Below are 25,040 nucleotides of genomic sequence, written 5' to 3'. Positions count from 1 at the left end.
GTCCAAACTAGTAAATATTCATAGTAGTTCAAATAAGTCAGAGTCTTGTTCTGTGTGACAAAATAGAAACTCTGAGGGTATTAGGAATGATATCATATAGAGTTTAAAGTTTGTGTCAGCATGAAAAATTTTCATTAATTTTCTTTGGCTACTGTATGAAGGAAAATGTGAATAAAATAATGTAGCAAGCAAAGCTGGGGACGTTATAGCAACATTCGCTGCTGTTATATTGCTATGGCATGAGTAAGGTTGCACTTTCAAAACTCACAAAATAAGTAATAAAGCTGTTTAGTAGCAGACATTTTAGTGTAGCATTAAAAAAATCGTAGATAAGGTAAATCATACTATTTTAAGATTTTGCAACATCAGTCATGTATAAAGGGAAATGCTTGTCATTTAAAAATATTTTGAGTAGTCATCGTCTTGCTGTGCTATTTTTGTTATCCAGAAAAACAGTGAGATATTACATACGTTACTTTATAATGCAAATATGAAACGTTTTTGCTCTCTGTATGTCAGTCTCAGAAGTATTATCTGTAATCTTTCTTTCAAAAATAACCTTCTTTTGAAAATATCCTCCCCATGTTTAAGCAAAATTATTTGCCTTGTCTTTTTACCAGCCATTTTTAAAAAAATTTGTATCATTTTGAAATGCTCAATATTATGCAATGAAGAATCTCAAAACTTTTATTATGGTGGCACACTTTTTTGCTTTATGTTAAAGAATATTACAATCAGAATATTCATAAAAACAAGGTCGAGCAAGTGCTTTAATAGCCTCCTGTGTGTTGAGAATATGTATCTTGCAGTATTTTTTCTTCATTTTTTTGCTTGAGGTGAAGCAAAAGTGTGCATCTTTCGTTGTCAGACAAGGAAAATAGAGGAAACTTGCATTGTAGAGCAAGCACATGGAAAGTAAGTAGTTGGAGTGCATGATTTCTTTCTTGGAGCCAGTCATTAGCAGAAGAAATTATGCGTGTTCATCTCCTATTGTTTAAATTACTGAAAAGCGAAGTCGTCATATTAAGGAAAAAAACCCAATACTTTTCTCATGAACTGTTCCTTGATACTATAAAGCAAAGATAATCCTTCAGTTAAAACTCCCAGGGTGGCATTAACATGGCTGCAGCCGTTAGACTTCAGAAAAATTTTACATTTAATTACTTGTGAATTGTCATATCCCTATTTAAATCTTCATCAAATTTCTTTCAATGAACTTGGTATTTTATAGAGGTAAGACTCGGTGTAAAAATGGCAATCTCCAATTCTTGCATCTGTCCACAGCAACTCCCTACGTATCTGTATCTTTTAAAAACATTTTCGTTGGAAGTGTACAGAGTACTTACGTCTTTACTAAGAAGCTACCAGTAAGAAAATCTAAAATGTTATGACGTTAATAAGTTGATTTTTGTCGTCTTTTCCTCCTTTGGTTAGTCTGCTTCTGAATGATAAGTATATGTATAAAAAAACCCCAAACAAAACAGAAAAAAAACCAACACCAAAATCAACAAGACAAACAGCAAAAAAAACGCCCCAACAAACCAAAAACCAGACTGGCTTCAGATTTTTTCTGCTTGGAGGAGTGACTGGATCTGGAAGGGATTTTCTGGGTCACTGCCGTTACACACTGTTGCACGGCACGTCCATAACTTTGTCTAGCTTCAGTTTGAAAACCTTCTCTACCACACACAGCTCCTGTTGAGTCTGGTTTTTAGAATCTGTGGTTCATGAAGTTGCAACCTTCTTTCAACTTCCTGCTCGTTAGGCCTTGCACCTGCATCGCCATTTTCTGGAAATACTTCTTTTCCTATTTCTAGGTAGTGCTCATACCTTCTCTCAGCTTGGGCTGAATAAGCCCTTCTCCTCTTGCACTTTCTCAAATACTAGTTTTTCTTCTGATAATCCTGATAGTTCTGCTCTGATTCTTATGTATGTGTATGGCTTTACGTCCATCTTTACTTAAAACATGTAGCTGCGAATGTGAGCAACACTTCCAAATAAGGTCTCTGCTGGGGCCATGGAGAAGAGCCCAGAAGTTCTGTATTTCTGAATGATGCATGCTGTGATCTCATTGGGGTTCTTCTGCTGCATCACCTTAACAGTTCAGTCACCTTCTAATTAGGTGATAGACTGAACTCTTTTCACAGTCCTTTCTGACAGATAAGTTCCTAGATTGTTGGGTTTGTCTCCAAGTGCCTGATCTCGCATCTTCTTGTACTGCATTTTATTTCTTTTACTTTGAGTAGGAGTCATCACCAACAACATCTTGCACCAGCAGGTTTTGCCACCACATTTGGTCCCCATCGCCGCCCCCCCCCCCCCCCCCCCCCCCCCCCCCCCCCCCCGACTTGGAAAGAGAAGAATTCTAAGATCTTTCCTAGATCTTTTTTCATATTCCATCTTCAAAAAATAAAAATTACTTGGATAGCTGTTAATTTAATTTTTCTTTATTCTAGAATCAATTCACTTCAGTTTCTTTTACTATTGTAACTTAGTTCAGTGCAGTAAAATTCAGTGCTGTAGTTCAATAGTAAAGCGTGGTAGTTCAGATTAACAACTGCAATTCAAAACTGAGGTCTCCCCTCATGAATGTTTGAAGAACTTAACCAAGCTTAGTTAAATTGACTGGAGTGCTGTAATGAAATGGAATACTCTGTGATCAGGTATAAAACAAAAAAAGCAACGCATGGTATAGGAACACTCTAGTGATGGAGGCTTCGACGCTTGAAATAGTGTATGTATCATAGATCTTTGCATTAACCATTTAAAAGGTGTCCAGGATAGGTGTTTTCACCTTTGGGCTAGACTCATTGCTTACCTATAGCGGTTTTTTCAATCCCGAGGGCTGCTTTAAAGCTGAAAATAAAATCTGGCTGCAGGTGCCATCAGTTTTACCTCTGCTGATGTAATTACTCTTCAGCATCCCCTGCGTACGCTGGTTAGACTGCTGTGCAGAAACCCAAAATGAGCCTGTATACGAGATATAATGAGCGTCCCCTCAATTCAAGTGTTCTGCAGGATTAAAGCATCTTGCTTGAAAATATAGAAATTAACATTTCCTGTAAACATATGTGCCTATGTAAAGTGTTCTTGAACTTTTTTTACTTTTACATCCTTAGGCATAAATCTTTTGTCTGATTTCCTGTGGAAACAAAGTTTGTGACCAGGTTCTCGGTTCCTTCCTCTCCCACAGTTACTTGTAACAAGTCAAAGAGTTCAAAATCTAATCTTGTAGGTCTCCACAAGTCCTGAAAGTAGGCTGTTTAGTTTCCAGCCCGCAATAGTTCTCCATGTATTAAACACCTAAACAGCCACAAGAAGAAATATTTAGAAATATCTGTGGGAAAAACATCAGTGGAACATCCATTATGTTAGTATGAAAATCAGTTATTCCCAAGGGAGAGATCTCTGCAAAGCCAGGCTTTGTTCATTTTTTTGTCCTCCACATCTACTGCTATTAAATAATGGGGAGCTTTTACTGAGCTTCAGGTCAAGCTCAGCTTTCTATGCTCCTATCCTAGAGATATTTCAGAATTCAATTGAAATGCATCAGAATGATCTTTCCTTCAGCCTAAGCTACAGTCATCACTGAGTGCCTGTCCCTAGTTGCCAGTTTTCATTAGGTAGATTTCCACAACATGAATTCCCGTCCCAATTTTATTCTCTATTTTTGGGCAGCTGTTAGTTTGTGTGCAGGTGTGAGCTGTGCAGGCTCTGAATGCGAGTGCTCGGTGAGACAGCGGGGTGCTACCGAGAGTTGTATAGTATGTCCTTGTAAATAAGCAGACATGATATACTGGAATAGAGATTCTGCTTTTCATAGTAGTTCAAAGTGACTAAGAACAGGGTCTGATCAAAATTGTAGATACCTCATGAAACAAACCAAAGAGATCAATATAAAATATCAGATGCTTAATGAATAAAGAGGAGGAAGACCTGAAAATCCTACGTACTCCCTTCTGCAAGGTTTCACTTCCACTGCACTGTTTGGGAAAAACTTTAGCAGACCATGTTTCTTCATGTGGTTGAGGTTGTCAGAGTTGTCAGTACTTAAACATATATCCACAGTCCAAACAGTTGTGGAATGGTCTTTTTAGTTTGATCCTTGGAGCGGAACTGCTCCACTGCTTTAACTTTAAAACCACCACAGATTCCGTATTTTGAAACGACTGAATTATCCTTTGTTGCCCAATGAAGAAGTTAACACTTTTACCAGGTACTTTATGACTGAGACAGACCTGAGTAAGATTCTAAATACAAATATTCTGATGTTGCAGATTTGTTGCTGTTTTAAATAATTAAAAACATTTGAGTTCAGAATTTCAAAAACTTGAGAAGAGCTTTGGAAAATTATTTAGCATGATTTAGTTCAGTTTAGTATGATTTAGTTCAAATCTATTCTGCTTTTTTTTTTGTATTCTGGGTTCACAGTCACTGCAAATACCTGTATGGTATAATTTTTGCTTTTCGCATCATTTGAACTGTTGCCAATAAATTGACTTTCATGTTTGTGGAAGGAATATTGCTTATGCCAGATTTCCTGAAGAAGGCAAAAAGCAAACACTAACAGACGTGGTCCTACAACAGAAAAGGTAGTTATGTTAAATAAGAATGGGTGTGTGTCAATGATACGTTTCAGACTTTCCTTTGAAAACAGTTGTCACTGAGAGCTTTTCTCCATTCCCCAGATAGCCATTTACATTTCACCACCTCTGTCCCTCTGCAGAAGTCAATAATCCTTCAAGCAAAGGATAATTATGTTCAATGCATTACAATGCTCATAGGATTAGCTGCTGAGAGCTACGAGATGTGCAGTAAGTGGCAGTCACCGTGTGTTTTGTAAAGGAAACAAATGAAGTTCCTGTGTACTTGCTTCGTCTCATGCTCTCCCCAAGAGCAGGTCACGCTGCATTAACTTAAACTTCAGAATAGTTTTATGGGGACTACCTATAGCAAAGTATCGGTGCATAAAAATGTTAAGAGCTTGCCAGAAAAGTTCATTATAATGCTTTTTTTTGTTAGAGGTGTTCTGCTATGGGCTTTGTATATGAACACCTGCTTAACAGCAATACTACCCAAATGCAACATTTTTAGAACATGGGTTGTGTCTTATGTTGTACTCAAGATGAAGAACATTTTTAAGACAAGGTCTTCATGAAGTTTGAGCCGCAGTGTCATATAAAGATGTCTATTTGAGGAAAAGTGTGAGACTTAAAATACATATGAATGATACACAGAAGACATAATTCAAGTCAGAAGGTTTTATTTAACTCTCACTGAAGTTTTCAGAGAAAATATATAGAAACTTCTTAATGTTTTCCATCCCACCTCTAAGTACAAGAAAATCCTGCTTTCATGGGAATTGCACCCTAATTTGACCTGTATATAGTTTAAAACTTTTATTTTAAGTTTAACTCTGCACTGGACATGTCAGCCTGCATCATGTCTGTAGACAGGATCAATAGAAATTACTTTATTATTCTGTAATTACTTACATTGACTGCTGTGTTTTAAATCACTGAACCATAAAAATGTTTTTCTTGATGTCTCTCTTGCTTAGTGAAAGAATTAGGTTGAATAGCATGTTGATGATACCCACCATTATTAGAAGTATTTCTTCCTTCAGTCGTTAAATATCATGAATCTGGGTATATCCTTAAAATGCATGCAACAGACTTAAAAGCATTTAATAAAAAACTGAGCATTACATAAAATAGTGAAATAAAATCTTACTGATTGATAGGATACTGAAGAATACTGAGTTGGTGATCTACATTCGTGTAGTGCAATAAACATTTAAAAATTTCTCTCTTGGTGGGGAAAAAAAAGAAAAACTAAGACGTATATGTATTTTATTTGGCTGCTGTTGCTCTACCTTAAGAAAAGATACAGACATACCAAAATAACTTTGCAATTTACTTATTTAGATTTGTGAGACTAAGTGTGTAATCCATAAAATAATAAACAACTTTTTTTTGTATTAGTGTCTTTATTATAGAATTTTATTAGTAAAGAGGCGGTACAGAGTAAGCGCTCAGATGCCTGTGTTAGAGGCTGAAGAATTGGTGTTTGCTTGCATTTCTTTGAATTTAGAAAGTTGAAATAGAGGCTATAAAGATGATATTTTGTGTTTCGTATGTCTACCGTACTTACTTGACCTGTCTCAATGGAACTTAATACCTATAGGGATCGTTCATTGGAATTGTGTAACAGAAGTCACACCTTCTCTCTCTAAATTCCATCTTCTGCAGATGTACTTGAGTCGTTTTGCAGGCTTTATAAATCTTACGTGAAGTGCTGACTGGTCTTCAAGTAGAGGACCTTGTTTATAAAATACTTACTGATACGTTTGCTCTAAAATGAATGGTATATTGAGCTCTCCAACTGGCATTCCTTTGGTATTTTAAAATTACATTCTTGTGTCTGTCTTTCCCATTGTTGCATTTATACTTGTTTTCACATACAACTGCATTTAAAAATCCATCAAAACAAAACAGAAAACAAACAAAAAACCTCTCACAACAAACAAAACCTACAGAGTAATATTATTTAGATGAAGACAAGTTTTTGCTATCATTCATCATGTTTTGCTGGTTTCATACCTTTTATGCTATATCCAAAACATTTTAATTTCTGTCCAGTAATATTCTGAAAATATGTCCTTTTTTTTTTCTTAAAATACTGTATTAGTAGGACGAGCCCAATAATTTCTTGAGTAGAAGTTGCAATAGAAGTTGCCCTTTGTTATACAGAAAGGCATGCTGTAGAGTAAGGAGAAAATCATGATGTTCTTAAATAGGAGGAACATATTCAGAGCAAAGTAATTGTTAGCTTTGCATGCATAAAGCGGTGACTCACTTTGAGGGTGGAAGTAATAAAATGCTGCTTTTAAGATAGGAAGATGTGATAGGGTTTAAGGTATTGTACAGCTGAAAAATGGAGATATCTTTTGTCCCTTAAGATAGTTTCACATAATTGTTTAAGTTTTCATTTGTTTTAGGGTTTTCAGAAGTAAAAGCTGGAGTTCCCACATGTACTGTTTTCCTCTGGTTTCCATAAATGTGTAAACTATTTCAATGAGCGTATGTACGCATGCATTAAAAGCACCATTAAAAGCTACATGTATATTTGTAAAATACTGTTTGGACATCTATCAAATTAAGATCAGGGCTTTGGTGTTAAGCATTTCATCGGTATGTGTTTTGTATTAAAACACTTTTGACCCCGTTCTACTTCATTAGATCTATGCATATGCAGCCTTAATGTTTCTCACTTACAAAGTTTGGCCTGAAAACAGGTTATCAGGACAGTTATCTGATGCTTTTAATGACTATTATTTAATGTAATGTATATATAATATGTTTTGAAACCTTATTTACTTAGGAACAAATCATGTACTAATTTTTCTAAATCCCCCTGCTATGTTTTACTCTGTCTAGTAGTTCCTTCTGATGCTGCGACTCCACGTGTTCAGTTATGAAGTTAAGAAACATTGTAGTTGCTGGCTTCAGTAAAGCTGTAGTTTAGCACCGTTGCAGAAAAATAAGTGGTTGTTATGTAAAATAGACAATATACTCCTTAAAACTAGCCGTCATTTAATGAAAATGGACAACAAGATAAAAATGATGCTTCAGTTCTGATGCAATTTGTGGTGGTAGGTGTGGTGGGTTCCACCTGTGGTAGGTGATGTTACTGAGGCAAAGGGTATGTCCTTAGACTGTCTCTTGTTGCTGCATGGTCTGGAAGATAAAACGTGTACATGCTTTAAAACATTCCAAGAAACCCTTTATTTTTACTGTAGTACTAAATACCAAACTGTTGAATGGAATGATAGCTGAATACAAGCACAGTGCTTAAAATTCATAATAAAGTGATATTCAGTAGCACATCAAGTATAGCTGCTGTAGTGAAGTTAACTGTCATAGGTTTCCCAAAAGCAGAGATTGATGTTTTCAAGCACTTTTTTGCTAGATACAACAGCATGGTTTCATGATGTTATTTACTAATCATGTCCCACTGCAAGTAAGACATTAGATGTAAATACCCTGGTGTGGGTCAGACACCTTGGTGCTGGTTGCTGGCACTACTGACGTGTTGAACATTGCATTTTATTCTTGCTCTGTTTACCGAAACCATTTACCAAACATTGTGCTTCAGGAGTGACAGATGTAGCCTCTTACATAGCAGACTTAAGCACATGTGGGTTTTTGTTGCCTAGTGCTTACTTTTTTCCCTATTGTGTACAAATCCGTACATGAAATATTTTAAATAGCAGTGTGTGACTAAGATAGAAATGCATATATTCCACATGCTCTTTCCTTGAGTTCACAATTTAATGTTTCAACTTATTTAATTTGGGTTTGGTTTTTTTTTTTCCTTGCACAACTTCTCACCTTAATTTATTTGGGGGTAGGGCAGTCGAAGTGGATGCCGCTTTCGGGCATGTAGCAGAGATGTCATATTCTGCAAAGATGTGAGCATGTGCTTTCTGCTTGTGAATAGTCCTGTTTGATTAGGATTCAAAGTGACTAGTTAGGTTGCCCTAAGTAACATGCCTGCTCTGATCTTCTGCTGTCACCGCTTGGCAAGTCCAGCTCATGCAGCATGGCTTTGACTTGAGGAGTTATTCTGAACCAGTAATCACCAAACATTCAGCTGACTGTCTACAGTCAAAAAAATTCAGAAGCCTTGCTTTTATTTGCAATGTGTTTCAGCAGTTATTGTAGTATCCCTTGCCTCTTCCTATTGCTCGTGTAGTACCAAAACAAACCCTTGTTGTTCATTCAAAACACTAAATGCCAGTCATTATATTAAACATAGCTTGATTTCATTTTTTAGCATACTAGCTGGATTCTTAAGAATTTTTATTGCATTGATAAAAATAAATGCAATTGTTAATACTTGGTGCTATTTGAGGGCACTATGAAGAACGTGTTTGGCTGGGCTCAAGACTGTGTTGCTATGCACCTCCCTATGGAGCTAATATTCATTTGTGATTGAAATCTATTACTTGTAAAATGTAAAGTTCTCAAATATTGTATCTTTGAGTTATTAAATGTGCAAATCTTAAATGATTTGTGCATGTATCAAAATATTATATAAGATTTCTACTTGGAAATAAACCTGGGCGATTTTAATTCTAAGAGATTGTACTTTTAGGAGCATTCATCAACACGTTGCAAAAACTGGTCATTCATTTACTATGCATTCTACCTATGAAACATATACTTATTTGTAGAATGACTTGGATCAAGATAAAAAAAATGGGTATAATGGCCTGAATATCAGTAAATACTGTTCAGTTTGTGCTAATTCAGATTTACAGATTAAAAGGGAAGTAGCAGAGACAAACAGATACTATAACTAATGCACTTCTTTTACTGTATTTTCTGCTTCTGGTAGTCATCCCACAGTGGTGAGCATAATTAGATTTTTTCTAGAGGCAGCCTCCATGACTGTATGTATTAAAGTATTGCTTTTGTTAATTGCCCTTTCTTTTTTGAATTGGTATATGACGATCAAACTCTAGCTGGGGTTACCGGAACCTTTTAGGATTATTAATGTCTGATTTTAGCCTCTCTTTGAGGTAAAATATTAAGAAAAGTTCTTAAAAAGTATAGCCATTTTTGCTGTCATTGGTGCAGTCATGCTGTGATAAGGAAAAAATAATTTTCAGGTGTGTTAGAACAGGAAACGACAGTCTATATAAACTAAGGTTTCTAATTGTCTGTGCTTTTACCACAAATCCTAAAGCCAAGGTTCTTTCAGGGCATGTTCCATAAACAGACTTAAACCAGGCAAACAGCAGTAAATCATTCAATACCTTTAACTGTATAGAGCTAATAATTTTCGCAATCACACTTTCTTTGACTTGCAGATGACTGTTTTCATAACCTTTATACTGATGGACTATTACAAATGCTCTTATTTTATTTCATTGTGCCAAGGTAGCATTCGTAACTGATGTGGCTGGACACATTGTGTATGATGTTGTTGTTGTAAAACACACCTCTGTAGAGAGGATCTACCTTGTCTGCCCTGAAACAAAGAAATGAGCAAATTTTTTTTTAAATAATTGAAATTTAAATAATTGAAGCATTTATTGCGTACCAAATTTGATATATTAACATACTTTCGTTAACTAGTGGTGGGATGCAGGCTTCTTGGGGAGAGGAGTGATTTGTCTCTGAATTAGCATTTAAATATTTCTTCAGATGGTAAACATTTTCCATTATCAAAGTTCACTTTCTGCAGTCTGGCAATGTTTACAGTTCTTAAAGATTTTCAATGGGAGCTGTGTGCATAAAACAATATTAAAAATACATCACACATCTAGTGGATGATTGTTAAATGATCGAATATAATGCCTCGATTCGTCCTTCAACGATGCATGGGAGCAAACTCATTTCAGGATTGTAGCTCTTTGCAGTTGTGCCAGTCTTCTCACATGTCCTCTTTGACGTCATGTTATTTGGCTCAAAGTATAACAGATAGCTCAGTGGCTTGAACTTTAGTTGTCTCTAATGTACTTTTTCAACTTCAGAAGCAAAAGAGTTAGCCAAATCCAAAGCAGCACTTGTTTGGTTTTTTATGTGACTTTACTCGCTGTTACTCCTCTTCTACAGGAAACCATTGATATTGAAACTAACACAATATTCATATGCACTTTAATTCATTCCAAACACCGTGGCAAGATACTGAGGAGTTTTGGCATAAGGGTTATTGCTTCACTGGTGTTTGTCCTCAGATACATGTCTTAAAAATCTCTTATGTTTGCAGCAATTTGGTGGTATTTTGCTGACCTCTGCATGAATTAAAAAAAATCTGTGAAACTTAAAATTTAAAACTGCATTCTCAAGCCCCAATGGTTTTCTCAAGACACTTGGTACTGGCAGAGAGTAAAGTGTGACATGAATGCTTTAAATTTATTTTGCTGTGTGTCTACCTCAAATTGTAATGATGCTTTTTCTGCTCCACCTATAGCTTCCTGCAGATTTCACAAAGCTGCACCTTACTGACAGTCTCCACCCACAGGTGACCCACGTCTCTTCTAGTCACTCAGGATGTAGCATCACTAGTGATTCAGGAAGCAGCAGCCTTTCTGATATCTACCAGGTAAGACTGGAACAGATGCTGATGGGTGGTGCAGTGGCCAACAGTTGTGACATGAATAGCTGAATGCCTCTACTATTGCATATTGTTGGGTTTTGTCTGAAGCAGCACTCAGTAGATTTCAAAAAACTAATGTTTGTTTGAATCGTAATAATGTCAGGGTTTTATCTGCCGCGTACTAGATCCGATGTTTGTGAAAGCTCAGCAAGTAATCGGCAGCACGGCGGTCTGAGGTGTGTTGCCTTAGTTTGTCAGGATCCCAGTCAGCAGTGTAGAGGTGTAGTGTTTGGTAACGTTTCAGGATTGTGCTTCGTTAATTTTTTGTGTAACTTGTGATTTTGGGGAGGAAATGTTCCTGAATGTCAGCATGGAGAGCCAGTGTGGCCTTTCCAGCAGAGCTCCCTGGTGGGACCTAGGAGGTAAAGGGGTTTTGTTCCTGGCTCCAGCACGTCACCTCGTCTTTCTGTCTGATTTGCCATGTGTAGCTGGCAAATCACAGCCAGCAACTGTGACGTTTAGCGCTACAAGACTAGACTTTGAGATCTGCTGACAAAAAGTGCATGTTAGCTGGACATTATGATTAAAAGCTGGATCAGAATTTCAAAACTATAGATTTAGGACCTCGTGAGGGATTTTTCTTCTTGATGCTGTGTTTTACAATTCTTGGAGGTGTTGGCTTCAAAATCTAAAACTTCAGTGGTACGGAAAAGAAGTATGCAGTGAGCAGCCTGTGCTGGCCTGACTTGAGAGGCATATTCCAGTTTCCCCACCCTGTTAAGACGTGATACCGGCATCTTGGTAGTGCCTTCTTTTCTGGGAAAGATGGAGGGGTTGAGCTGATGAGACTTTCTAATTTGTCATGCTTCTGGGTGTACTTCTTGTCATAAAGATCTATGCTCTTCATTTGGAGCAGCTTGAGTTTGGAGAGATTGACTGTGAAACTTCGTCTAGAGGGTCCCTAGAACGCTTTGGGGTGTGTGTGCTTCCTCTAAATAAAATTAGGAAAAAATCTGAAATAAAAGGTTTAGATTTTTCATTTGATGTTAACAGTCCTTGCAATGTCAAAAAGGAGGATTTGCCTTTCTGATGAGAAAATTAGCAATTTGTTATTCTGGAAAAAAAAATCAAATCTAATTAAAATGCTCTATCAAAACAATCGTAAAAAATGTAACAAAACCAGTTCTATGTGAAGTATGGTTTACTAGAGGAGGAATAATGTTTGTTTGGGATGCTTTTAAAAATGCAAACGTAACCATTTAAGCAATGGGAAAAGCGTCATCTGTACAAACACATGTGTCGTGGTTTTAGGCTGATCCAGCAACTAAAACTCACACAGTCTCTCCTTCTCCAATAAAGTAGAGAGGAGAGGAAAAAAAAACACCAAAGGGACTGAGGGTTGAGACAAGAACAGAGGGAGCACCCACCAACCATGGTCCTGGGCAAAACAGGCAGAGCTTTTCTCAAAGCAAAACAGTTTATTAATGATTACTTAGAAGGACAAAGGGAAACAAAAACTGATTACTCGAGAGGACAGAAAGAAACAAAACCAGATCTTAAAACCGACACCTTCCCCCCCCCCCCTTCCTTTTCCTCCCGGCTCTACCTCCTCCCCCCAGCAGCACAGGGGCAGGGACTGGGGGAGTGCAGGTCAGTTCATTCCGTGCTGTTACTGCTGCTTCTTTCTTAAAGGAGAAGGAGTCCTTACACCCTTTTCCCCTGCTCCAATGGATCCCCTACCCACGAGGAAAAATCCACAAACTTCTCCAACGTGAGTCCAGCCCACTGGAAACAATCCTTCCCCACAGATTGCTCCGGTGTGGGCTATACCACAGTCTCGGGTACTTAGGGAGCTGTAGCCACTCGCTCCGGCGTGGGTTGTCACGAAGACTCCAGATGCCTCTCTGCCTTGGCGTGCACCCCAACACGACCATCCTCAGGCTCAGGCATCTTCTCCCCACGGGCTGCGAGTGGGTCTCTGCTCCACCGAGGCCGTCCCGGTTGCAGGGGGCAGCCTGCTATCTCACCATCAGCCGCAGGGGAAACTCGGCTCCGGCACACCTCCTCCCGCTCCATCCTCACTGACCTGCTGTCGATGCAGCTGTTTCTCTCAGATCTCAGTCCTCTCCAGGTGAACTCAGCCCAGTGGGCACCCCGGGAGTGGGGTGCCCCCGAGTTCCCCAGCTGGCTCCGCCGCCGCCATTCTCCGTGGGCGGTGCCGGCCCGACGCAGGCAGCTGCCCGGCCAGGAGCCAGGGAGCGGGGGCAGTGCCCTCCTCCCTTCTCTGCTCGATCCTGGGCGAAGCACCTTTTCCGGTTCCCTTGTCCTGACTTAAATAGGGCAATTCGCAGAGGCGCCCTATTGGCTCAATCCCGAGGGGGATGGCAGTCTGATCTGGTGGCTGGAACCAAACCTAACCCGGTTCCAAAACCGGGGAGGTCGCAGGGAGCAAAACCCCTCTCCTGCCACCAGAACCACCCCCCCTCCACATCAAACCATGACAACATGCAAGTTCATTTCGTGAGCATAGTTGTAGCATGTAGTCTGCTTCAGGGGAATAAGCTTGTGGGCTTTTCTTGTGGGAGAAGATAGACTGTAAAAAGGTCCCAGTTCAATTTAGATAGTAATTGGAATAATGCAAAAGTTTATTTTTGTGGAAAATGTCAAAGTAAATGAACATTTTAGGCATAGCATATGCCAATCAAGTATGTTTGTCAGAATTTCTTAGAGAGGACTGCTTCGAGACAGGATTTAGGTTTATACTGTGAGGGTGAAGGAGATGTAAAATCAGCTTTGTTCTTCAAGTCTTCTATAGATTTTCATACCTTTCATTCCAAAAATTTTACATTTTTGACATAAAATAACAAGTACCTCCAGAGACACAGTTGTAGGTGGCATTTACTTACAGTCATACAGGTGCTGTCTAGATAAGTTGGAAGTAAGTTTTTGCAGAGTTTCAGCAAAACCTTTATAACTGTGAAAAGGATCGCTGAATTTCTGGGAAATTAAAAATAATACTGTACTGAAACTTCAGAGAAATACTTCTTTAAGTAGTCACCAACCTCATGTTTGACTCCCATAACCAGTTTTGTTTACGATAATGGAATCAATGGGGTGGTTGGCGTTTGGACAAAGTTAATGGTTTTGTGAAGTATTTACATGGGGAACATCTACTTTTTAAACATTCTTTTCAATTTAATTGGAAAAGAAAAATTGAGGATACCTTGTCATTCTTTGAATGAATGAAATATTATCTGGTTTCTTTAATTACTCTAGAGTTAATGTCTCATTTAAAGATGTCTTGGCACAGATGTGTTGAAAACTGGGTAAATATTAAAGAAACTGATGTCCATTAAAAATACCAACATATGTTGTGGAATGTAGCCTCATGGTTTTGTGTTAATACACATACTTAAAGAAACATTTATTTTAAAAAATGAATTTGTAAGTTCAGGTGTGGAAACTGATGAACTTAAGGTTCTTCAATTTAACTGTATGGTACCAAAGTTTGTTGGTTTTGGTTTTTTTTATGTTTCCCTGCCTATGTCAGGAGGGTTGGAACTAGATGATCTTTAAGGTCTCTTCCAACCCAAACTATTCTATCATTATGTGATTCTAAGTATTGTTTGATTTAATGATTTCTAATATTGTAGTAAATCATTAATTTCTTATATCAATTTCAGTCATAAAGGAATGTAATGTAGCAATGTTAAGTTAGGATTAAGTGCTTCCAAAAAAGCCCACAACAAAAGAAAATGTCTGTAATTTGAATTCTCTAAGGTCAAGTCAAGGATTAAATAAACAGAAATACTTTTTTAAACTGAGAGATTGAATCAGTCATTCTCTCTAAATTGTTTGCCTTCTAATGCTCTCCCAAGTGTTTATTCAAAAACAGTAAACCATAACCAAGTCATCTCCATGCTATTTTTTTACTTCAATTTAATAAATCTTAGGGAAAGCTCAGTACCATTGTTCCTCTGATTCTTATGTTCTGCATATAATGGCATTTTTCTGTTCAGTAGAGTGGACTTCTGTTCCTTGTGCGTAAGGAGAAAGGAATGACTTAGAAAGATTGCCGTCTTATCTTTCCCTTCCAACACAAACCTTTCTATGATTCTGTGATTGAATTGATAAATAAATATTTTCTTTTAAAAATTATACTATTAATAGATCTTTACTGTCGAAATCTGAGGTAATGATACATCAGGTTTTGCAACCTAGTAAGTTTTAGTTCTGTAGCCTTAAGAGCAGCTGTTGCAGTGACAATATGTCCTGGCCTTTTAAGAGGTTTTTGAATAAATCATGAAGCTGAATCTTCAGATGCTCAGCATTGAGCTGAGAATATTCCTTTTAAACATTAATGCTGTAACTAAATTGTTTGTCAAATGTTTGCACATGAAAGAACTTTTTAGGATAAGACGTAACTTACCAAAATAAAGTACGTAATCCCTTTGTGTTTACCCCACCCCAGTCTCAAAAACATTTCAGGTGCCAATCAGTACGGTCTGTAAATATTTTTATTTTTTTTACTTTTATTTTAGGAAATAAATTCATAAAGTGACTGACTCTGTAATGTGTCTGGAGAGGAAGGGGATGCTGAATGTTACTAGATTGGTGTGCCGTCTGTATTTGCCAAGAACAATACTTGTGTTGATGGCAAAGCAAATCCTTCACTGCTGCTTCTCATGTATGGCCCCTGCTCCTGTTTCTCGTGATTAGTTAACGCTTCCCATACGAACAGCATATACCTGTTCCTATACGCTCCTAAATGCTTCCTATACCTGTCACGTGGATTACCAGATAACGATCCCAGTTTGAGAGCAGGGAGATTTAAGCCTGTGAACGGTGTGTATTCCCCCTCCCTGTTTTGGGAAGGTGGTGGTGTGGTTGGCTCAGCTCTTTCCTTTGCCAGCCTTTCTTTGCCTATCCTGTCTCAGCCCTGTGGTTTCCTGCTGGCCCTACGTGCCCGCTGGTGTCTGCCCTGATACTCCGGGCGGTACAGGAAACCAGAACATCCTTTCCGAGGACCCTCCCAGGATGTGTCTATTGCTTGGAAATTTTCACGATCTTAACTTTTTCTCAATGGGTCTGATACAGTAACTCTTAGAAGAAAGGTCCACCTTCCAGAAAGTCTTCCTGAGAGAGTCCAAACATTTATCCTTCAAACCAGAGAGTCTGTGCAGCGTGTCCCGGATTTGCTGTACGCAAAATAAAGAGGTTTTACCTTAATCTGAAGTCAGTCTTTCCGACTGTATCAGCCTCTACAGTGCAGGGCTCTGGGTGATGCAAGGATGTCTGAAACAGCTCAGGTAAACTAGGTCCTGCTGAATTCCCCCGCAGTTTCGACTGAGTCCTGTGCAGTACCTTATCCCTCCTGGTGAGTTCAGGTCCTCTAATCCTTTCTGCACTTTGTAGCATAGGAGTAACTCCCAGAGTCCTTGTTCTGTATGCCTGTTGCTCCGATTTGAGAAAGTGGCAGTTAGTTGGCCGTAAGGGAGGATGCTGTTCCTGGTGTGTGTTGTCTGGATTATTAAATTTTTCCATCTCTAGGGAGGAACAGTGCTCAGACTGACTCCTGTGACAGATATGGGCTGCTGTGCTGTAAATTTTGTCATAGATAATGAGAGAGTAAATATGAAGACGGAGTGCAGTAAAAATCTTAGACCGAAGGAGTTTTAAGGCATTGCATGGCCATTTGCACTCATGTTAGAGCCTGAAAAAATAATTTTACTACCTTAGATTTATGTGTGATTTGTGTGCATATAATAGTTATAATTGATTGTTCTATGTATGATACTTCTTTAACAAACAAATACATAGTATAATTATATGGATTGAATTTCACGGCAATTTATTTGTATTGTAAACTTTGGCCCAGTGTGTCGAAACCTAATATAAAACAAAACCCCAGCCATATTTTTTTCCTGTGGAAAAGCTGGATCCAATGTGCCTATATAATGGCAGGAGAAAATCTGCTAATGGAACTTTTCCAAGTGATTTCACAAAAGGTGTAGTGCCAGTGTTCTTAGTGTTTTGTATCAGTATTGGCTTATAAATTATGAAAAAAAAAAAAAAAAGTGTTTTCACTTATAAACATTCTTAATTTCATTTTTAGTTTATTTTTTAGCCCTTAAACAACAATGATGGAAAATAAGGTGGGAGTGGTTTTTTGAGCTGAGCTTGGCTGCTTTCTTTGTTAGCCTCATGGACTGGAAGGACTGCAGCAGACGATAGCATAATTCTGGTTTGTGCAACAAGTGTCTTCTGTGCTTTTTAAAATTTTTCCAGTATTTTTCTCTTGGTGTTTGGAGATTTTTCAGATTGTCAATTTAGGTGGTGACACTAGTCACAAAGGAGATTTATTATTTGAAATGATGCATTTTTTTTCCTTAATGTTTCCTAAAGGAAGTGTTTAAAACAAAAATTTAAAAAAGTCTAGGCTAAAATATTCTGTTTAAAATACTAACAAATCAGTAGTTCATGTGGTTAATTTTAAGGGGTTTTTAGGGTGTTTTTTTCTCTTTATATTAAGATCAGCTGGAAGCTTTTTCTGCAAACCAGTGTAGAAGAGAAAACTGTGAAGGCCACCTAAAACAGATCCAGTCACCTTGTAAGCAATTCTCCAAGTCTTCCCACTTACTTTCCCATAGTAAGGCTGGTATGTGTGTGCAGACATGTGATGAAGCAGTTCTAATATGGGAGAGCGAGTTACTTGATTGTCAAAGTGTAGATCTGTCAGATAAGTCAACTTCCCCCTTTGCCTTTTCTGATCTTTTTCTCTACAGATAGCCAAAAATTGTTTGGAGAAGGAAATGAGGCAAAAAAGGAGGTCATCTTCCTTAGTTATTCATGTAGTCCATCACCTCTCTCATTATTCTGTGTTTATGATGTCTTCAAAAAATGAAAGATCAGTAGAGTTGGGCTTAGTCAGTTTCCTCTCACACCAGTCTAAAGGGACCAATAGAGTCTTCTGTTTCCCCAGTTTGACCTAAGGGGAATGAATCATAGTTCTTCACTCCCTTCCCTAGCCCACCCCTCCTCATCAGTCAAGGAGCCAAAAGCTAATTGAGAAAACTTAGACAAAGCCCCTTTACTTTCTATCTGTTCCTAGTTATTTCATGGAATTCTTTTAATTAACTGTTAGTACTCAAATCTAGAAGTGACTTTGGTCTTGGAGATCCTTAGCAGTTGGAACAACCATTTTTGTATTACTAAAATATTAGCCTTTATAGACAAAGCTTAAAATTGAGCAGGTCTCCTTTGGTACCAAATGTGAAATAACTTCTCAGTCTTGAAAATGGTCTGTCTTAAGTCTGCGTACTTTCTTGTTAGTGATGTGACAAATAAAGTATTAGGCTGTCATTATGTGACTCCGTTAAACCTTCAGCAAATTTTCCATGCCATCTTTCCAACTGTGAAGAAAATGTTCATTGCAGCTGGTATTCAGACTTTGGAGAGATACTGTTTTACACTTTAAGCTGGAAACAGCATTTTACTTACATGCGATCTCTTTAGTGTTTTAAGTGAAAATGATTTCTCTTATTACCCAAGAAACAAAGAACAACATGCATCTACGAAAGCACTGTTTTCCCACGTGTACTTCATTCTTGAGTGAAGGCCCTGGGAAGCTCTAAGCCTCATGCCTGACTGCAGTACAAATTCTTCAGATATTTATCTTGTATTCTGAATTTTCTACTGCTGAGGTTTCTAAGGAAGCCTCTGTCCTCAAAGGAGCTAATCGAGGTTTTCTCTTTAGTCTTGCACAAATGCACGGCGATTGCTTCATAACTAAGGGTTCCTGTGTGGACAGGCTTGATTTTTTCAAACACATGAGGGGGTACAAAAGTACTCAAAGTAGATGAGTTACGAAGAATAATGTGTCAGCAAAAGGACCGTGAGTACTTAGTATCATACATGATGCTACTAAGCCTGAAGAAGCTATTTGCAAAGTTTTGTAGATAAATTGGTGTGTGCTTTTGACATGAAGACAGATCCAATTATTCTTATAATATAACAAAACCCATGCAAAACTTTTTTGCATACATAAACTGAGAAGGAATCCCTCTGAAATGCGTAGTTTGATTCTTTACTACTGTGAATGCATATTGCATGTGTGGAAGGGCTATGTTTGTATTCCTTTGCTAACTTTTGCATAATCATCTTTTTCACTTTTTGGGAAAAAAGTATTCTTTTTTCTCAAAAGATGTATTTTTAAAGATTTAAGTTAAATTAATAATTTTTCTTGTTACTCTGTGGATTATTGCATTCAATTCTGAGCTGCTTTATTGCAGTAGTTTATATTTTTGGATAACTATTTAGAAATAGTTACTTTATCATTCACATTTCTACCAATGACTTCAGTTGTCAGAAAGATTTAATTAGCTCTTTAAAAAGTTATCAACTTTAGGAAATACTTGTAACATTCAGTTGTAATTTTGAAGTATTTTCTGAATACATAATTGCATTTAATTTGTTAGAATTTTTTTTTAAATCAACATCAATTTTTCTTAATAATAGAGCTTTGACTTTGGTTTAGTTTTGGTTTATTGTTTTAAGGCAGTCAAATAACGTCTTTTAATAATCAATTTTGTACAATATGTCTAATTTTCTAATGTATGTTAGCATCATATGACTAATTTTAGTTCTACATTCATCTTACCAACATGAGAGAGCTTATTCTGGGCAGGTAGGAGAGGCACTTGTTAGTAATGGGAAGGTTTGCAAAATTGGCTCGTGAATTAGTCAGTCCCACTGTCACTGGAATTGTCACTGTTGGAGATTTCTGATTCTGACAGATTGGTGTCATAAGCTGCGTGTCTACTGACTCATCGCCACTAATTTTTCCACCATTCATTTTTGATGAAGGCTGTTTTGTACGAATAGTTAGAGCAACTGTTTCATATGTATCATAGAGAACATGCGTGTTAAGCACAGTAAGGCTGCTAATGAGAACGTGGCTCTCAGTGCTATCATTTTTGTGATTTGTTTGTATGCCTGGATAACATCCTTCTTTATCCTGCTTAAGAAATGCTTTTTTTAAAAAAAAAAAACAAAAACAAAACCAAAACAAAAACAACCCACAACAAAACACAAAGTGAGAATAATTTGATTATTGTGTAGGTGCTGTTATGCTTTTCATATTAACAAGACCCTGTTACAAAGCTTGTGTTGTGCTGTAGGACAGAAGCATTTAAGAAGGCTGCTAGCTGCCCTGATCTGTCTCCCGCCATATGCTACCATTCATAAGGTGGCTGCGTATAATGGCATTAAAGTAACAGATGTCAGCCACAGCCACTGAGGCAGGACTAGGGAAGATTCTACAAAAATACCAATGTAATTTGCCTTACCTTCTCTGTGTTTGGAAAGTGACCTAGTTTTGTTGGTGGTGTGTGTTGTTTGGGTTTTTTTAACCAATATGAGAGCTAGATCGATAAACCAGGCTTTGGTAACTGTGTTTACCTCATACAGTAATTTTAAAGTAGACCTGAATGCATTATGTGCTTTCAGAGTCTCAGAAACAAACCATCCCTCTAAGGCATGTGAAACTTGATTTCTCAAGCCATGGCTTAAAGCTTGCTCGTTAGAAGCTTGCATTTCCTTAAAAATTGTCGTAGCTGAGCCTTGGCAGCTGCCATGGTATTAAATCAGGTTCTGAGAAAAAGCAGCTTTATCAGCCGTGACAGATAAATGTTTGTGGGATTTATTAAGTGTTTGGTCTTAGAACTGAATCATTAAAATGCGTTTACCTTTAGGTGCTATACTAATGACCTCAGGCTATATATGAACTATGTTTTGCTTTATTTTAATAAAATTTAAAGGAGGTTAAGTTTGGCAGATACTACGTAGTCTATCTGTGGTGTTTAAGCAGTGACTTTGCATTTTTTCTGCATCTCTAAATTCTTATCCTGTTTATCATCAAATGAAATCCATGTTTAACTATGTTCAACTGGAATTGTAAAAGAAAAATACAGTCCTAGGTTACTGGGAGATAGCAAAATTCCTGTAGCGTTTTAGTTCTGTACTTATTTCCCAAAACTGTCTACTTAAAATTGCATTCCATTCTGAAGTGTCTGAAAATGTAAAGTTGGGGAAGGAACAGAAACTGTTTTAAATTAAATGTTATTTTAAAAAATTATATTCAGCTAATATCCCAAGAAATTGTTCCTTGAAATGTAACTGCCTTCAATTCCCCCAAGACCTACCGATTAACTATTGTATGCTGAATCCTGTGTATGTATGACTGATTAAACAAGTGTTAAAAGCCCATTTAAACAATGGTTTCGAGTTGATTAATGGTTAGTTGTTTGAAAAAGATATGTAAAGAAAAAAGCAATATAGAAAATATTGAGTGAATTTGAGCGATCTGTTAAGTGATACTCATTTCCGTATATTTAACTAGAAAACCGTAGCAGTGAAGAACACATTTGAATGTTTTAATTTTTTTTTAAATTGTTTATGCATGAATTTAGGCTACAGAAAGCGAGGCTGGTGATATGGATCTCAGTGGGTTGCCAGAGACAGCGGTAGATTCTGAGGATGATGACGATGAAGAAGACATTGAAAGAGCATCAGATCCTTTGATAGAGATATTGTTAGAGACTGCTTGGAGAAAGACCCAATAGACAGGACAGATGATGATATTGGTAAGTGTTGCAATGTAGTAAAATACTGTCAAATTTGTTTTCTTTCCTCAGAAAAAAATTACTTTTTGAGCTTGAGGTTTCATTTTAATCATTGGCTTTTGTAGTTTGTAAGATTAATGTTTATTCTGTAAGGTGATTCGTAAATGCCATAAATTCAGCCAGCGAATGAGTACAGCCGAAGAAGAGGAAGAAAACACACATAATATGAGTGAAAGCTATTACTTGCTGGCCCTATAGATCTCAAGCGTTAGCTTGTAATTGATATCAAAACTAATTTGTGAAGTAAACATCATCGTGTACTGGAAGACAGTTAGAACCTTGGCAAAGTCAACATTAACGTCAACACTGGATGCTTATCATATTAAATCTGTTTTTAACCACAGAGATAAATTTGTGTTGAACACTGTAGCCATTAAGACCTTTACGTAAATGTGCATCTAATCAAATTAATTTGCTATGTTAACGTACAGGCTAATACTTCGAAAGCAAAGCAGAACTAGAATCCAAATTCTTACAATTTCTAATCTATTTCACTGGCTTCAGTTTTAATTTTTTTTTTTCAAAGTATAATTAAATAATGATTAAGGTTGATTATCAGATGATTAAGGGACTGGAGCTTCTCTTACATGAGGAAGAGAGCTGGGACTGCTCGTCAATGCATACAAATACCTGGAGCAAGAGTCTAAAGAAGACAGGGCCAGGCTTTTCTTAGTGATGCCCAGTGACAGGGCCGGCGGCTATGGGCACAAACTGAAATACAGGAGGCTGCCTCTGACCACTAGGAAACATTTTTATTTTTTTTTCTTTTTTAACTGTGACCAAGCACTGCACGGGTTGCCCAGAGAGGTGGTAGAGAGGTCTCCCTCCTTGGAGATATTCAAAAGCCGTCTGGACACAGTCCTGGGCAGTTGGCTATAGGTGGCCCTTCTTGAGCAGGCGGGTTTGACCAGATGACCTCCAAAGGTCCCTTCCAACTTCAACCGTTCTGTGATTCTGAGTAAATAAAAATTTAGGAAAAAGATGGGGTCCTATTGACTGCTTTCAGTAGGTTTTTTAGATCAAACTGAATGCAAAAGTGCCTGGCATTTAGGGCATATAATCCCTCAGCAGGACTATTAAGAAAAATTGATGATCTCTAGTTTGAATAATGTAAAAAACCAAAATACGGGAGAAGTTCACTGTTGAGTACAAGTGCAGCTCCAGTGCACACAGAAGACAGCAGCAATAGTCAGTCACCTTTACGACAGTATCGTGTTCTGTCTGATCCATCTAAGGGGAATTTTGTGAATCTGCCAGATCAAGTACAATTTACTGTTAACTCTAGCCTAGGAATGGATGGCTTTGCCAGTGAACTTGCTCAGTTTTGTGAAATTTCTCTTCTTAGTGTCTTGCTGTGTTTTATATAGCCTATCATAGTCTTAATGGAGTTATTGCCCTGGCTGGCTGGAGTATTACAATTTCATTGGTTGTATTCAGAGCTCTCGGTTACATTACAATTCCTCTATTATGCTGGCTTTTACTTTGCAGGGCTTCTATTGATGATGTGACGAGCCAGTCTGTGTCTACAAAATACTCAGTAATTACAACAGGCCACTGTGTATGATTTATTCGTATACAGAAACGATTGTGCAGTTTTAGCTTAAGTAGCCTCGGGCATCTTGCTGAAGAACTGTCTTTGCTGTGCTTTGTTGTTTTGACATGCACGACTCAGTGGGCTTTTTCTCCTTCAGAACAACTACTGGAATTCATGCATCAATTGCCTGCTTTTGCCAACATGACAATGTCAGTGAGGAGAGAGCTCTGTGCTGTAATGGTGTTTGCAGTTGTGGAGAGCAGGAAACTATTGTACTAAACGATGGGGAAGAGGTCAGTAGAAGTTACTTTGGACTCTCCTATTGTACCAGACATTTCAGATTTTAAAGGGTTAAGATCCTCTTTTGTTGCTTAAAAAGTAAAAAAGAAAAAGTAACATTGATCAGATAAATTATGCCTCTTGTTCTGCTTTAGTTTGAAAGCTTTTGTTTAAGCACTCGTAGAACATTTCTTGTGTAATAAAAGCATAAGAAAACACTCTTCATAATATACAAAATGCTTCCTGCCTATTGGGAGTTTATTTCAGTGTTTAAGTGGTGTTTTAAAACCTCGTGGGTTGGGGTGGGTTTTTTGTTTTTGGTTTGTGGGGTTTTTTTTGTTTGGTTGGTTTTTTTACAGTCTTACATAAACTCTTAACATGATAGCTAAACACAGGATTCCAGTTTTCTTGAGCTGGAAATAGCTACACATTTAAGGTAAACTAGTTTATAAATGTCTTTAATAGGTGCTAAGAAATAACGTTTCCCTTGGGAAAAATGCTAAGGGTTGTATCTATATAGTATGATGTTACAGCGTTAAGTGATTCAGTCTTTACGTATCCTACAACGTTTGATTTGTAGCTGGATTCCTGGTCAGTCATTTTGAATGGCTCTGTGGAGGTGACGTACCCTGACGGAAGAACAGAGATACTCTGCATGGGGAACAGCTTTGGTGTTTCCCTACCATGGAAAAGGAATATATGAAAGGAGTGATGAGAACCAAAGTGGATGACTGCCAGGTAGTGTGTCAGACCGTAATACACGCAAAATCACATACATATAGGCATAATGCAACTCAATAGCCAGACATAGTTTTATTTTAAACTGAATATATGTAAAATCTTCAGCATGTAACCCTGCACAATAGTTGGGAAATATGGCTCCTGCATACCCACAGTCTGGGAAATTGAATTGTCTTCTTCATTTTGGATTAAAACGTGTCTACATGCTTTTTTCAGAACTTAAGGTCCAGCTGCCTGTTGCATATATCCGTTGCTTCAAACTTTCCCTTAGGATCTCAAGGTCCATTAGCCATTACAGGCTTTTTTACTTCTACAGGCAATAGTAATTCTTCCTTACTCAACTGTTGAATCTTAAAGTAATAAAAGCTCTCTGTCTCATGGTTTGAGTAGAAAATCTAGTTCTAGCCAATCTGGCCTTTCAAGGGAAGTGCTTTGATGTTTACTGTAACACAAGTAGTCAGATTTAAGGAACGCTTCTTGTAGCATAATACTACTAGCCTGATCTTGATACGTAGTTGCTATGTACTTATTCCCATCCAGAAGATAATAGCTAAACCCTGGCTGAATTAAGGATTTTTCTTGGTCCTAATGGCTAGTTAGCTTTCAGTAGATGCCATCAGAAATGGATGTAAATGTGTGTTAATATCGTCACATAGATTTGCCCATCTAACTTCCAAAAGTGCATAAATGGTATT

General features: G+C 37.6%; 1 protein-coding gene across 1 annotated transcript in view; it reads left to right on the top strand.

Moving 5' to 3' along the window:
* RAPGEF2 (Rap guanine nucleotide exchange factor 2) overlaps positions 1 to 25,040 on the top strand; it is a 201,007-nt gene that overhangs the window by 141,203 nt on the left and 34,764 nt on the right. Inside the window, 7 exon segments of the mRNA XM_086611761.1 lie at positions 10,984 to 11,115; positions 21,579 to 21,687; positions 21,690 to 21,752; positions 23,483 to 23,587; positions 23,590 to 23,618; positions 24,185 to 24,278; positions 24,281 to 24,342. Of these exon segments, the coding sequence (XP_086467887.1) occupies positions 10,984 to 11,115; positions 21,579 to 21,687; positions 21,690 to 21,752; positions 23,483 to 23,587; positions 23,590 to 23,618; positions 24,185 to 24,278; positions 24,281 to 24,342 (594 nt within the window).

The sequence above is a fragment of the Tauraco erythrolophus genome, chromosome 5 (assembly GCF_009769465.1).
Source record: "Tauraco erythrolophus isolate bTauEry1 chromosome 5, bTauEry1.pri, whole genome shotgun sequence".
Lineage (NCBI taxonomy): Eukaryota > Metazoa > Chordata > Aves > Musophagiformes > Musophagidae > Tauraco > Tauraco erythrolophus.
Note: the sequence above shows the minus strand (reverse complement) of the source record. Positions and strands in the feature narration are given on the sequence as shown.